At 50.0% G+C, this 14,420-nt stretch overlaps 1 protein-coding gene across 1 annotated transcript; it reads left to right on the top strand.

Moving 5' to 3' along the window:
* Positions 1-6,211: 6,211 nt before the first annotated feature.
* On the top strand, positions 6,212-13,812 carry AREG (amphiregulin). Its single transcript, XM_032685627.1, has 6 exons — positions 6,212-6,353; positions 6,636-6,812; positions 9,376-9,559; positions 10,010-10,168; positions 11,522-11,624; positions 12,583-13,812. Exons 1-5 carry the CDS (start codon positions 6,224-6,226, stop codon positions 11,607-11,609), a joined length of 738 nt encoding a protein of 245 aa, XP_032541518.1. The 5' UTR covers positions 6,212-6,223; the 3' UTR covers positions 11,610-11,624; positions 12,583-13,812.
* Positions 13,813-14,420: the final 608 nt, after the last annotated feature.

Below are 14,420 nucleotides of genomic sequence, written 5' to 3'. Positions count from 1 at the left end.
GTGCAGTTCAAGGCAGCCAGATGTCACGAGGGCACAGCTCTTGGTAGCCAAAAGCAGGCACCACCAACAAACAATGGGATTTCCAAGGAAGCATAACAAACATGCCTGTGAAATGGAGTGTTCTCTTGAGCTTCTTTGCTTGCTCATGGCCTGTGAAAAAAACAAAATCCAGAGTGATCTACGTAATCACTGTTGTGCGTAGGAAGCCTTGCCTGGGCTTTGTTCTAGGGAAAAAACCTGGCTCTGGCAAAGGTGAGAGGAAAGGAATTGCTAATTGCTGTAGGCTTCTCCTGTGATTCATTCTTTCTTCACATACCAAATGACTTCAAATAGGTAAAGAAAATTCACCACCTGGTGCACCCATGGGAAGGCGCTAGGAAGATTTTAAAGCAAAAAGGTAAGACTTAAGCTGCATTTCCAGGAAAAAATTCCCAAATATTCCTCATATGTCCTTTATTTCTCTGCTACTCTGGACACTTTGGAAATCACATGCAACACAGAAGGAAAACATCATGTCAGTTCTGTCATGTGCTCCTCCTGTGAGGCCGCACTCCCTCAGAACGGGCAGTGCTGTATCATTTGCTCACATGCTCTGTGTTGTCAAATGGGCTGTGATAGACATCTCCGAGGTGACTTCATTCCCCAGCCCCCAAGGTGAGGAAAGGGGTGTGAGACAAACTCGGTCAGACCCACTGCAACTTCCAGTGACACCAACGCGCTTTAGGTCTGCCAGACTTTCACGGTCAAGACTCTTAAAGGTACCCCCCAGATTGTTGCCACTCCATCTCTACCCCCCTGCAGTGGTATTTTGGTTTGGGGAGGCTTTTTTTAATTTTAAAATTTCTGCTCTGGCTCTTTTTTAGCTGAATCTGTAAGACACTGGAGGAAAAAAACCCCTGTTTTCCCAACTGTGGGCATTATTTTTCCAGCAGCCACACTACCCACGTAACTACACATGCTCTGAAGTCAGTGCATTCTGGGATTGAGCTGGGAGATCTCCAAACTCAATGAACAGCAGCTTTTGCTATCTCAAGTACAGCTCCACATTTAAACATTTTTTTCTCCTCTGTTTAGAATGAGGACTTTTGAAGCACTTGCATAATGATACAGTGGCTCCATACACCTTTGGGATGTGATGAGCTGGGTGCTCTCCTCTGCTAGGGACCATGCTGGGCTGCAGTCCTGGAAATGTTACCCAGAAGAGTGATGACCTGATGATTTTGCCCATCCGACAATGATGTGGTAAGCTGAATATATCAAATAATGTGCCGTGCAGGTGAAACACTATTGTATTGGAGGTAAGGGCCACAGTAATGTTGCCTGGTAAATTGGTGTAAAGGCACTGACCACGGCAGCTGAGCTCTGGCCTTGGTTTCCTTAGGGGTTCCTGTCTAAAGCACCTTCCCCTTTCTGCCCAGTGGGGTCAGGAGGGTGGATTTGCACTGGGGTACTGTGGGGAGCCTACCTTGGGGTGCACGTGGGAAGGGCCATGAGCCCGTCCTGGGGGAAGTTCCTGTGAATCACCCGAGGAAGCAGAAGAAAGGGCAGCGATTTTCAGTGCTCTGCAGCATGGCAGAATGTGGTATTTTAGAGGAGATTGTTAGCTGAGGGACAGCTCCCCATTCTAGTGTAAATCCAGTATTGCTTCACCCAGCTCCTGGCTTCAGGCCCTTAAAATTACTGCTGGGGTCAGGATCTGCCCCATTTGCAGATTGAGCTGTTGCACAAAAACGAGTGGGTGAGCTGTGGAGGATGTGCTTGGTCAAACGAGACCTGCTTGGTGCTGTGTGGAGAATAGAGCAGTAGAAGCCCAGGGCACTGTGCTAACAGCAGACAACTTCCCAAAAATCCTCCTAGCACGTGTCAGGACTGCTGTCCTGGGCAGGCTTGCAGCACGTTCCACACCCCTGAAGCAAAGCCGAGCCTGGCATGTCCTGCAGAGCTGTGCTTAGTGCCAGTGAGAGGCAACGACAGGAGCCACGACACGGCCCGGGGTACTCTGCAAATGATGGGGCCGTGCTCCCCATTGCCTGCCACCCAGGAAGGCCTGTGGAAAGCGAGTGTAAATCCCACTGCTGTGATTCAGTAGCATCACACTCCTTGGCACTGCTGTGTGTTTTATTAGATTAGGCAGGGATGCTGGTGGCCACTGGGGTTGATGCTGGCTGAGAAGATACCCCCTTAGTTTTTCATGAGGGACTGGTTTTTTCATTTGTGTTGATATAAATGAGAGAAAATTCCAGATCTTGGCACCATGGGATCAGCAGATTCTGTTCCTTTTGTTTTTTCTCCTTAGACATGCTCCAGAAAATTTTGCAGTCAGATGCAGAGAGACTGTAAACACTGTGGTACCAGTCAGGCTTCCCCAGGGGGAAGAGTGCACAGATTATTCCCTTTCTGAGATTGCTCATGCAATTCCTGCTTCAGCTTAAGGAGTGGAGTACAGGGAAAATGTCACCATCCTAAAAAATAATTATTTGCTGAGGGCTTTCTCGGCAAGGAGGCACAGCCACCTGGATGCCTGCATGTCTCAGAGACTGAACAAACTCTAATGACTTCCAGAAAAGCAATATCCAGGCCTTTCCCTCCCTTCCTCCCCAACACTTCGGCTACACACTAACATCCTCTCTATTACAGCAATCTTGATTTACGTGAGCAGGAACCAGAGTCACACATGCCTCACTTCAAAACTCCCTCACTGCCTGTGAGGGAGCTGCTGATAGCAGAAGATTGTGGTGTCTGCAGCTCACAAGGGAAGTGAAAGTCTGGTGAGCTGCCCAGACAGACACCACTCTGGTTTGAGTCATTACCCTTTTCCACCTGTTCTCAGCTGGATGGATGAGAAAGGATAACTCATGTTCAAACACCAGGTCAGCTGTGCCCGCCCTGGCAAAATAAACATTTGATGTCAGTTAAGAAAATTAATGGGATGGTATTTAAGATACTTCCTTTCCCTTCACGCATTTCTCAGGGGTTTTATCAAAAGTAAAGAGAGTGAATAATAAGATCCCAGTTGGCACTCAGACTCTCCTGGAAGACACGATGTCCAAGCACGCTCCACCAAGGCCCAGCAGCTGTCAGCATCGATGTCACTTCGCCTCCACAAATCCTTGCCTTCACCCTGGGTCGCCATGGCATGGCTGGGGATGGGATGGCTGTGTTCTGGCCACCCCCTAATTCCCCAAACATGGGCAGGGATCAGAGGGGCAAAAAGCTGGCACCAGTGTCACCTGCGCTGGGTGCTGTCGGGTGCTGTCTGAGCCTGGGCTGCGCTGGAGGTTTTCAAGCTGATGGTCAAGGCCCAGGGAGGGCCAGCTGGACTCCCGAGGCTCACATTTCCACCAGCAAGAGTCAGCAGCCCATCTCCTCCTGCTGCACTGCTGGCCCATGGAAAACAAGGTCTGCTCAGGGCAGATGCCAAGGAAAGACTGGCCGTGCCCACGAGTGCAGCTCCCTGCACATGTTCCCTGCTCATCCCTAAGCTGCACCCTGTTGGCTCGAGAGCCTTTGGGGAAGCTCCCTGTCCCCTGGGATGGTCCTGATGGAATAGCGAGAGCAAGGGCACTCCCCGAGCAGCAGCCCCAGCCTGGATGTCCTGCCAGGAAACCCCCGGTGCTGCTGGGAGCGGTGGCTCAGTAGGTGGCACTCTGCATCCACGGGGAACCAGCACCTTCCCAAAGGGGAGCCCTGCCCAGCCGGCCCCACTGCAGTGAGGCCTATGGAATTACACCTGGAATGCCCTGAAACATGTGGCCTATGGAGGGTATTTTCTCCCAGAAGTGGCCAAGCAGGACTTGGCCAGGACACCGACATTTGGGAAGAGCTCCCCTGAACCTCTCCATGCACAACCAGTGCCCATGACCACCTTGCTGCATTTTCTGGACCCCAAGGAGTTGTGCTGGTTGATACCGGGCTGCCCCTTACTGAAGGACACAGGAGCAGCAGGAGGAAGTTGGTAAAATGGTTCAAAGCATCCCAAGCCAAATTCCTCACTACTGGCAGTCAGTGAGATGGAGCCATCAGCTGGAGACTGGAGGAGAGAGGGAACACGGTGTGAGTCAGATGCTGGATATGCTGTGTTTGGTCTCTAAACAGCACAGGTAACACGGGCAATTGCACTCGGGGCATTCAACCTTTCCCCTGCTAAGCTTCTCCTTCCAGCTGCTCAGCAGTTTGCCAAGTGCAGCACACAGGACTGGAATGTTCAGTGCTCAGTATATTCCTCAGACTGAATTTTAAAAAATTAATTGGAAATGTTTCCAGTGAATCTCTGATAAAAAAGCTGGGAAAAATATTTTGTTTTAACACCTGCAAAAAAGGAAATTCATGAGGCAAGCTGCAGTGCCAGGTTGAGGTGCCAGCCTTGAGCATGGCAGGCAGGAAGGAGGAAAATTCCTCGCTCCCAAACCTCCCTTTGGCCATTCTCACACCACCAACCCCATGGTTCGGCAGAAGAGACCCTAAATCCCAATGTTTCTGCCTTTGGAGAAACTCCACTCACATGCAAATGATCTCTGTGAATGCCAGGCCCTGGGACTTATGGGAAACTTGTGGGAAGGGAACTCCAATCCAAGGGGAAGGGAGAGGTCCTGTGGGTCACCTGCCTGCCCCCACATAGAGCTATAGCCTAGAAGCTACTTGGTGACTGCCTGCCAGTGCTCTCTGTCCTGGGGCTGTGGCAGCCAGGCCGGACTTGTCTTTTTGCTGCTGCAGCCACTCTGAGGAAAGGCACAGGAAATGAGGGGAAACATGACAAAACTCCCACCAGTAAAGCTGTTGGATATTGCCAGTCAGTTTTAATTGCACCGTGCACAAAGGGACTGCCGGAGGTTTGCCGGGGCTGTCTGTCCCACATTAACAGCCGAGTGACTGATTCAGCATCTTCTTTTCCAGACCTCTTGGGCATCACTTCTTGGGATTGGCACGACCTGGCAAAGACACTGGGAGCATCTGTATGTGTGTGGAAGAAGGGAGGAAGTTCAGTGACTGAGCGACCTGGATCCCTGCTGCCTCGAGCAAAGGCTCCGTCAGCTTCCTGAGCTGTAAGTAGCATTCCCGCTCCTCTCAGTTAGAAGGTCCAGGTCCTCCATTCCCAGTGCTTGGCAGCTTTGCCACCCACTGCCCTCCTGCCTCTCTGTGCTGCAGGACCAGAGCAGAGGGGCACCAGTCCCTTCATCCTTGTCCTCCTGGGCTTCTCTGGGTTCCCATCCTAACCCAGCCCACCGGCAGTCCCAGGTTTTTTCCCCTCAAAGCAGTAGTTCTCTCTACAACTTCCTGAAAGGAGGTCGTAATGAGGTGGGGGCTCGTCTCTTCTGCCATGCCTGCAGTGAGAGGACTAGAGGAAATGGCTTTAAACAAGGGAGATTCCAATTAGATATTGAGAAAAAAATGGTTTCAGTGTTAGGGTGGTCAGGCATTGGAATAGGTTGCTTGGGGAGGTGGTAGAGTCACCACCCCTGGAGGTGTTCAGGAGGCATCTGGTTCTGGAGCTGGGTGATGTGGTTTAGGGGTTACAGTGGCAGTGATGGTTGGACTTGGTGATCTTAAAGGTCTCTTCCAACCTTGATGATTCTGTGATTCTAAAGTGGGTCTGCTTCCCGCTTTCCCACACAGCATCTCGGAGAGATGTCCGTTGTGAAGTGCCCTGCGGGAAGGGCAGTTGTGAGCCAGAGTGCCCCCACGGAGCACATTTGTCCCTGCCCGGGTGGGTGCCACCACTTACTCAGCTGTTACTCATGCGCTGCTCAAGCAGGCACACACAGGCATCTCGGCAAGGGGTGGGTGATCGATGGGTTTGTCGCTGGAAAACGTTTCTCCGGGACACAGGCGGGGAGAACAAGGAGCACGGGAGCCAGCACATAGACAGGTGTGCCCGCAATAACCCAGCGCGTCCCCGGCGCTGTGACCCACGGCGGATCCAGATTACGCAGCGAACCTGTGGCTGCCCCATCCCTCAAAGTGTCCAAGGCCAGGCTGGACGGGGCTTGGAGCAGCCTGGTCTAGTGGAAGGTGTCCCTGCCCATGGCAGGGGGTGGAACGAGATGGTCATCTAGGTCTCTCCCACCCCAAACTATTCTGGGAATCTTTGATTCTGTAATCCTGGGATTCTGTGATTCCATGTTCCCGCCCCGCCCCTCTCGCCCCGCCCCTCTGACGCCGCTCCACGTCCGCGCCCCCAGCGCCGGCCGCCCATAAAGCGGGCGGCGGCGGCGGGCGGCTTTTCATGGAGCGCTGCGCGCCGCCGGCACCTGTCGCGATATTCCTTCCCCTTCCCTCTCTGCCTCCGTCGCCGCCCTTCACGGGACCGACGATGCGCGCTGTGGCGCTGATCGCCGCGCTGGCCGTGCTGGCAGGTGCGTGCGGGGCCAGCACGGGACGGGGCGGGATGGGGGGATATCGCACCTGAGGGCCGGGAAATCGCACCCGAGGGGAGGGGGGGGGCGCTCGCGCTCGGGGGGGGGCTCGCGCCTGAGGGGGGCCTGCGCGCGACACGGCCGTTGGCGGGGGGACGCTGAGGCGAGGGGGCTCGCGCCGCGGGCGGGAAGGTGCTGAGGCGAGTGAGGGACCCTGAGGGGACTCGGCCGGCGGTGGCTCCTTTGCCCCCTGCCCACGACACCGTTTCCCCTCCCTCACAGCGAGCCGTCCGGCCGCCGGGTCCTCGCCCAACGCCACGGAGCCGCAGCGGCACGGGGAACGGGAGCCCGAGAGCCGTGGGGGCGAGCCCGTGCCGGGTCCTGACTACGAGGAGGATGAGGAGGAGTACGAGGAGGCGCCGCCCGTCCACCAGTACATCGTGGACGACTTGATCCGAGGTGAGTCTGCGGTGCCGGGGCTGGGGTCTCGCGACTAACGAGCCCCGACTTAAGCCTTATTTCTCTTGTAAAGGCTGCTGCGCTTAGCTCGTGGAGTACGGAGCAAAAAAGTGCTTGTGCTTGAAACTGCTGCTTTAGAAATAGCTGTCGGGGTGGGAACTTAGCGCGAGTGTGCCCAGGGTGTGTGAAAGCTCCAGGTTAGCTGGTAACTTGCTGTGTGTAGCTTTACGTCTTGATAAACCTGACAGGAGGGCTGCGGTGAGGTAGCAACCACCTGCTTAGTGTGGAAGCATCAGTGGCATTTAAAAGTGCTCTTTGGCAGCACCTCCAGGTTTGTTTTACTCCAGGTTGTCTGTCTTGCTCCAAGAATTTTCTGGGTGTTTTCTCATGGTGGCTTATTTGGGTTGGAGTCTACTGAAATGTCCTGGGAAAGCAGACACTTAAACTCCTTAAGTGGCTGCAGGAAAGTTTGTTAAGCAGCTTTAGAGCAATGCTTCACTGCCAATAGCTGTTGTGTGTATTTATTGTAATTTGCCCACTTACAGGGCTGTGAGTAGCCCGGCTGATTGTGGGGATGGGAGTATTTTGTTGTTTCTGGGCTAAGTGCAATTGCAATACAAGCCAGGTATCTACAAGTGATTTGAACCTCAGTAGGTGTGAGTAGGCTGGTCCTGTTGCCTCCGGGGTGGATCTGAGTACTGCTTTTTCTGCGGGAACACTCTGGGACATTAATGAGACTAAAGAGGAGGGGCGGGACCTTGCTCCAGAGGGCTAGTTCAGAGAATTTATGGACTTTTTGGTGAAATTTTTCATGAGGACCTCCAGGGGAAACAGGCTTGTCAGTGTTATCAAGCAGTTCAGCCTGTAAAACTACTGGCTTGGGTGACTTAAGTGTTGTCTAACTGCACAGAAACCAGACTTGTTACCGAAGGTGGTTGGTTTGTAGACCAGCTCTTCTGCTTGGCATGAGGTTTATCTGTGGAGCCTCCAAGCTGTTATGATTCAGCTTGGGATGGCTTTCCTGGCCATGCAGCTTGCAGACAGGGACATGGAGATCAAGCTGACAAGCTGAGCCTGGGAGAGGGAGGAAGGGAAGCGGCCTCAATTATGAAAGCGCAAACCTAAAGATCAAGTTGGACGGGACAGAACAGGGGCCTCAGCTGTCGGGAGTGAGCTCACACTTCCAGGGACAGGAAACCTTGCTGCAGGAACAGTGCTCCTCGTTTACATATTAATATAGCTTATACCATTTTAATCAGACTTCTGGTTGCTGAAGGCATTTTTGCTTTTAAGTAACTTCAAGCCAGGCTTGTTGCCCTAGAAGTTAAAATGATCAGCTGTCTAGACAACAGTGAACTACACCTTGTTCCTTTGTGTGGGCTCTCAGCACTAGAAATACAGGGTTAAGAAGTAGTTAGATCCAGTTGTGCCCTATTGTGGTGATTGCCTGTGTGCATAGTGCTCTGGGTGAAATATTAATCATCCAAAAATGATTTTTGTTAGGTCTGCAGAGCACAAGAGGGAAATTGAAGTGTGTTGCAAATAGCTCACCTGTTTCTAAGTCCTATTCAAACTCTCCCGGGTAACTGTTATTCCTGAGTAGCAGCGTGTTGCTCTGAGAAGACTTGTGCCATGGGGAGCAGTGACGGGGTGGGTTCTTCAGGAAAAACGTTCTTTGCCAATTCCCTCTAAAACCGCGCTATCGAACTTTGCTGCAGGGGGCAGCTCTGCAGCTTCTGACCCTAAGTGTCTGGCTTGTTCTCCTCAGTGAAGGGAAGATGATTGCCCTTTCTTAAATCCAAAGGCTACTAAGTCACCAGGATTTTAAACCACACTCTTCTAGAGGTTTGTCTTAATTGAGATAATGAGGGGCAGCAGTAAGCGGCAGAGCGAATAACCTGACTCTCACGGGCTCTCTTGCGTTCACTCCTTCCCTGCGCTTGGCATCTCTCACAAAGCAGAACTAGAAAGGAACTCTGTCCCGCTGAGGACAGCAGTGCAGGTTGTTGAGGAGAAACAAGTATGCTAACCAGGATAGCAAGCTCTCTTGCCCTCAGCAAGTGCCAGCACTATCTAGCGAGTTACAATGCCTTTCATCACTGATGCAAATGGAGAGTTTAGAGCCATGGGGGCCATTAGCCTCGTATCTGAGTCGATGTAAAGTTAGGGGGTGGCTTGGCTCAGCATCAGCTCTATGTTCTTTACAGGCCTTTGCTTGAACCTGTGCATTGCACTCGGGCATATTGTGCTGTGAAATGCTGCAGTCCTTCATCTCTGCTGCACTTCATCTGTGGTGGCTGTCAGCTCATCTGTTCCTACTGCCTCTGTTCTGCATGGCACAGGACTTAAGGGTGGCAGAGTTGTGCTTTAATGAGCTGCTGAGCTTGCTGCCTTTGTGCTGGGTGTGAGATGCCCAGGTATATGCTCACTTGCATCCCGTGCTTCCTGGTCACAGATTCTCTTGCAGTGACCGTTCTCCTTCCTCTCACCAAACTCTTTAATTCAGTTTTCTCAGAATTGTGCTTCTTAGCACTTGCATAGAGTCATCATGTCCTTTTTCCAGTTGAACCTGTGGTTAAACCCAAGCCTACAAAGAGGGGGGGTGAGAAGAGTGCTGGCAAATCCAGAAGGAAGAAAAACAGAGGCAAAAACAAGAAGAAAGGGACTCCCTGTGAAATGGAATACAAAAACTTTTGCATCCACGGAGAATGCATATACCTAGAACATCTCCAGATGGTGACCTGCAAGTAAGTTACTTGTTCCTTGTGAATTAGGTGTGATTGCCATGAGCCGGTGGCGTATGAGGGCTCAGAGGAAAAATCGGTGTCAACTTGGCATAAGTCCGTCTCCTGCCATATTTTGACTGAGAATCTTTCTGCCATGTAAATTAAGTGATGATGGAATCTGAGATGCATAACAAGCCACTGAACTCATCAGTTGGTCATAAACTCAAACCAAAAGAATGAAAAGGCGTGTCTTTCTGGAACATCACACCCAAACTAATCTCGACTTGTTGAAATGCTGACAAACCTTGTGCTAGAGCAGTGACTGCCTTTCATGAACATGCTCTGAAGGGAGCATCTTGAGATTCATGGGAAACTCGGAAGATGCCTAAGTCGGGTTTGATTGTGTGTGGGTGTCCTTGGCTCCAGACAGCACCAGAGCTGATAAGAACATGTGTTAATATTTACTTGCAGGTGTCATCAGGATTTTTTTGGTGAGCGCTGTGGTGAACAGTTCATGAAGACTCAAAGGAAGAATGATGTGGCAGACTACTCCAAGACTGTATTGGTAGTGGTAGCTGTCCTGCTCTCAAGCATCAGCTTCATTACTGTACTTATCATTGTGATAGTGCAGTAAGTATTATCCTCTATGGTGTCTGTCTGCCTTAAGTGTGAGTGGGGCCTGTGCCCAATAACCCTGAAATGTGTGTGGCTTGTCGGAATTAGCTCTGTGAAAAGCATCCAGAAGAGCTGAATTCTTATCCCAGCTCGGATAGGTCTGAAGAGCAGAAGCAAGGTCTGTGACCCTTATATTGTATACCAAGAGCCTTTCTGCTTTTGGTACAACTGGGATAGTTATAGTGCTGCACGACATCAGCAGGAAGCTGAGGAGCATTGATGCTGACACAGCAGTGCCTTCCCTAATCCCTGTGGAGAAGCCTGCAAGCAGCCATGTGACAACCTGATGCATGGCTGTTATCCAGCAGCTGGGTACACAGCTGGAGGGGAGGAAATGGTGCTCTGAGAATCCATCTATTAATGGAGGTTGCTGGGCTTCAGTACTTAAACTTGGGAGAAAGCAAATAGGGAGACAAATGCTGTTGGTCCCAAATTCTGCTGGTTGTTAGGACGGAGGGAACAAGTATTCCAGCCAAACCAGCTGCTGACAGTTCAGTGTGGTGGGTCATCAGAATCTGGGACTTTGTCAGAAATAAATTCAAAGAGCTTTTCTGGGTATGTGTTTCAAGCCATATATCAAACTGAGTATGAGAGCAGCCCTCCAGTTCTGCCACTGCAGCTCCAGCACTGTAGGCTTGGGATGCTACAGAAACTCAGAGGTTCAGTCTAATTTTAGATCTTGATGAGGTACATCAACTGAATTGGGTACGTGCTGTACCCTTTCCTGCAATTCAGGAAACAAGGTGTGCGTTTGTCATTTCAATGTTGCTTCATATTTAGCTCTGAACTTGAGGAATGCTGGGATGAACGCTTACTCTCTGAACACTGCCTCATTCCTTGCTGCTAGGGGAGATAACCAGTTCTGTTAAGGGCAAGTGATCATCAGTAGTTTCTGGGGTGCATTTGCTTCATGTTAGGAACCCTCACAAGCTGGGAGGAGGAAAGCAATCTGGTCTCTGCAGCTGTTCACTAAAGCCACCAGGAAATCTGACACCCAGAAAGTCTGCTGGTGCTTTGCTCAGTCCCAGCAATAAACTCTCTTCATTTTGCTCCCTAATCTGTCTTAAGCCAAGAAGCCCTGTCTCTGTGAGGCAAAACTGCCAGTGTCTACCTTGGGGGCTCACTGATTTTGTCAGATACTGCTTGATGCTGAAGGCTTAAAAACTGTCGTGAAAACTCCCTGGTGCCAAGAAGTTGCTTGAGGATTCAAAGAACATGAGTCTAAATGCTGCAGAGGATGTGGAGGCAGGTGACAACGGGATGTATGTCAGGGTTCCAAATCATCTCTAACATGCCGTAATTCCACAGGGTCAGGAAAAAGTGTCCTCAGTATGAAGAGAAAGAAGAAAGGAAAAAACTCCGACAAGAAAACAGAAATGGCCATGTTGGGGTGTAAATGGGGAGAAAGCAGGTATGAATGCTGACTTTAAATGCCTTTCAGCCCTTCCAGGCTGCAGTTACCTGTATGAGAATTGCATGCTTGTTTTGCAAAGCTAATAATTTGCTTTTAACACTCCAAGTACCTTGAAACACATAGGTTACATGTGAACAGCTGGCTTGGTTTTCTGGTTTCTCAAAACCACCTGAGTTGTGCAAGTTGTTCAACAGCTCTGTTAAATTTCTGGCTGTTGTCTTAAAGAGACCAAGTGAGGATAGGAAGCTGTACTGAGAAAAGGAGAACTAAGAAGAAAGAGTCCTGAATATCTCGGCAGAGGCAGATTTATTGCAAGAAACAGTGGTAGACTTCCGTCATGGAAGATGGTGCTGCAGCCAAGTGAGTCATGACCTATTAGAAGAGAAGTGCAGAGCATTTCCATGTCTTCTGTGCAAGGAGAGCGTCAGGAAGTTTCTGGTGCTTAGAAGCTGTAGAGCAAGACAAAGCTGCCAGCTGTGAGCACCACAGATAGCCTCTCAGTCAAGTTTCATGCTGTCATAGCAACTGAGGCCTAAAGTTCCTTGGCTGCACGAATTGCTTCTGAGAGTGATCTAGTGGATTTTAATGAGCAGGCAAGTTAGTCTCTCTTGAGCCAAAGTATATCAAACAGCAGACTCAAGGACCCTTATTGAATAGGAGTTATGCTACAGGCTGAAGGAGGAAGCCATAAAATACAGCCCTGAGAAGTTCTGGCAGAGCTGTGAAGCTTTGCTTTGCCATGTGTCAGCCATAGACATTTTCCAGCTTTTCCAGTGACAGTTGGAGGGTTTTGCTCAAAGCTTACTCAAAGCTGAAGAGTATCTGGCAGAGTGTTCTCAGGTGTGTGCATGTCCTTCACCTACCTGCCTTGCTTGCAGGTTTGCCTGCACACGGTTCTAGCACAAAGTGCTCGTGTCTTGGGTGGTGATTAATGTGCCTGGTCTACCCCTTACAGAACAATTCTGAAGTGGCCATTGCCAACCTGCAGGGTACCTCTGGCTACCTGACACATCCACCTGGACACTGTGGGCTGGAGCTGTTGCCACTAAGCCCTGATTCATCAAGACAGAGGCTGCTCCAAGGAGATGCCAACAGGCCACTTGCTGCTGAATCGCTTGCTGGGGAGGACAGTTACTGCTGCATCTTGGCACAGCCACGTGGAAGGAGCTGGCACTGTGGGGGACAGACCTGCTGTCAAGACCTGCAAGAGACTACTGCTACTGAGCCCTCCCTATCCCTGCTGGAGCTCCAGTCTCTGCTGTGGTGTGGATGGACTTTGCTCTCTTAGCAAGTCTCCTTTGGCAGCTCTAGCTCTAAGGGAGAGAGCCTGTTGACGCTTTCAGGAGTGGATGGAGGGGAGAAAAATTTTTTCTACCAAAGTGAAAAAGGGAAGAGGTTGGGATGGCTTCTCTCCCTAGACCTCAGTGGATAAAAACCCAATTCTTTTGTCACTGTGCTCCCTGTCAATACTGGCTTCCAAGAGCTTCATCTCTAGTTGTGACTTGTAGGGCGTTGGTGACAGATCTTTATCAGCCTCATCTGGGTTCTGTTACTGTGTGTGTGGAAGTAATCCCTCAGAGTTCTGTAGGACTCGTGGTGTGAGTGGAGCTATCCGTTTGTGTGTGTGCTAGCCTGGGGTAAAATCAGTCTCCTCAGGATGCTGAGACAGTAAATGCAAGACCTGAAGTTTGTATCTGAAGGAAAAGATCCGTGCTCAAACCAGCTGATAAGCTTGGACCCATGTGTTCTAAACACAAAGGTACTTCAGTTACCCAGATACTTGTTGCTGCTTTAAGCAGTGCTTAAAGTATAAAATGCTTCACATCAGATCCCATCAGTTAAACTTGACCAAGAACCTGTTCCTTTGAAGAATTAAATTCAGGCACTGGCACTCTGCAAGCAATAGTCTCTTGTGCTTTACCTTCTGGTGTGAAGAAATCTTACCTCAATCTTTTCTGACCCAAGTGTCCTTGGTTTCTTAACTGTCCATGCAGTCTTGAGCACAGAGTATTATTTGAGTTCAGTTTCTTCTTGGAAGAGTGATTGTGTTCTGTATAAACAGAGCAGAATTCTTCTGCACCATTAATTGTCAAGTCATATCTGTAAATGTGTAAATATTTATTACTGTATTTAATATTTAATGTTTCCATAACAAACTTATTTATTTTATAATTAAACTTTTTACATAACCTAATCATGGTAAGATTTTTTTCTCGCTCTTGGGAGTACATAGTAAACACTTGAAATTAGAGCCTGGTTTCTCCTCAAAGCAGGAATTTCAATGCTGAGGAGCACGAAGTAGGGCTGTGAGAAGCTTGTGTCAAGTCTGGATGCTCTTACAAGAGTGCAAGCTGTTTACTAACACGGTGTAGAAATGCAAGTGCCTGTTTCGGTAGGAAGTCCACTTCATTCACCTACAGAGGCATCTTCTACTTGCTGGACTGAGGAGAGGCTAAGTGAGCCATCTCACTGGAAGCAAAAGCTCAGACTGAAGTTTGAGCCAGCAGGTATCCCTTTGCACTTGACTCCAGAGCTGGGAATATTGAATGGAGAGAGCCTTTCATCTCTGTGGTCAGACAGAATTTGGACAGCGGCTTGAAACTTGGCCTTAAATAAATGAGGAAAAGCAACATAGCCTCAGGCCAGTGACTCCCTAAGCAGAAAGGGAGCCTTGACCTCTACAGTCTGCTTGGAATTTCTTTTCCTCTCCTGTAGTTATTAGTCCAACTGGGTGCTAATGTGCTCTTTAAGCACTTCTAGCAGTGAGCTGGGGTCTAAGTTCAGAGTTGCCTG

The sequence above is a fragment of the Chiroxiphia lanceolata genome, chromosome 4 (genome assembly GCF_009829145.1).
Source record: "Chiroxiphia lanceolata isolate bChiLan1 chromosome 4, bChiLan1.pri, whole genome shotgun sequence".
Classification (NCBI taxonomy): Eukaryota; Metazoa; Chordata; class Aves; order Passeriformes; family Pipridae; genus Chiroxiphia; species Chiroxiphia lanceolata.
This window is presented reverse-complemented; position numbering and strand designations above follow the sequence as displayed.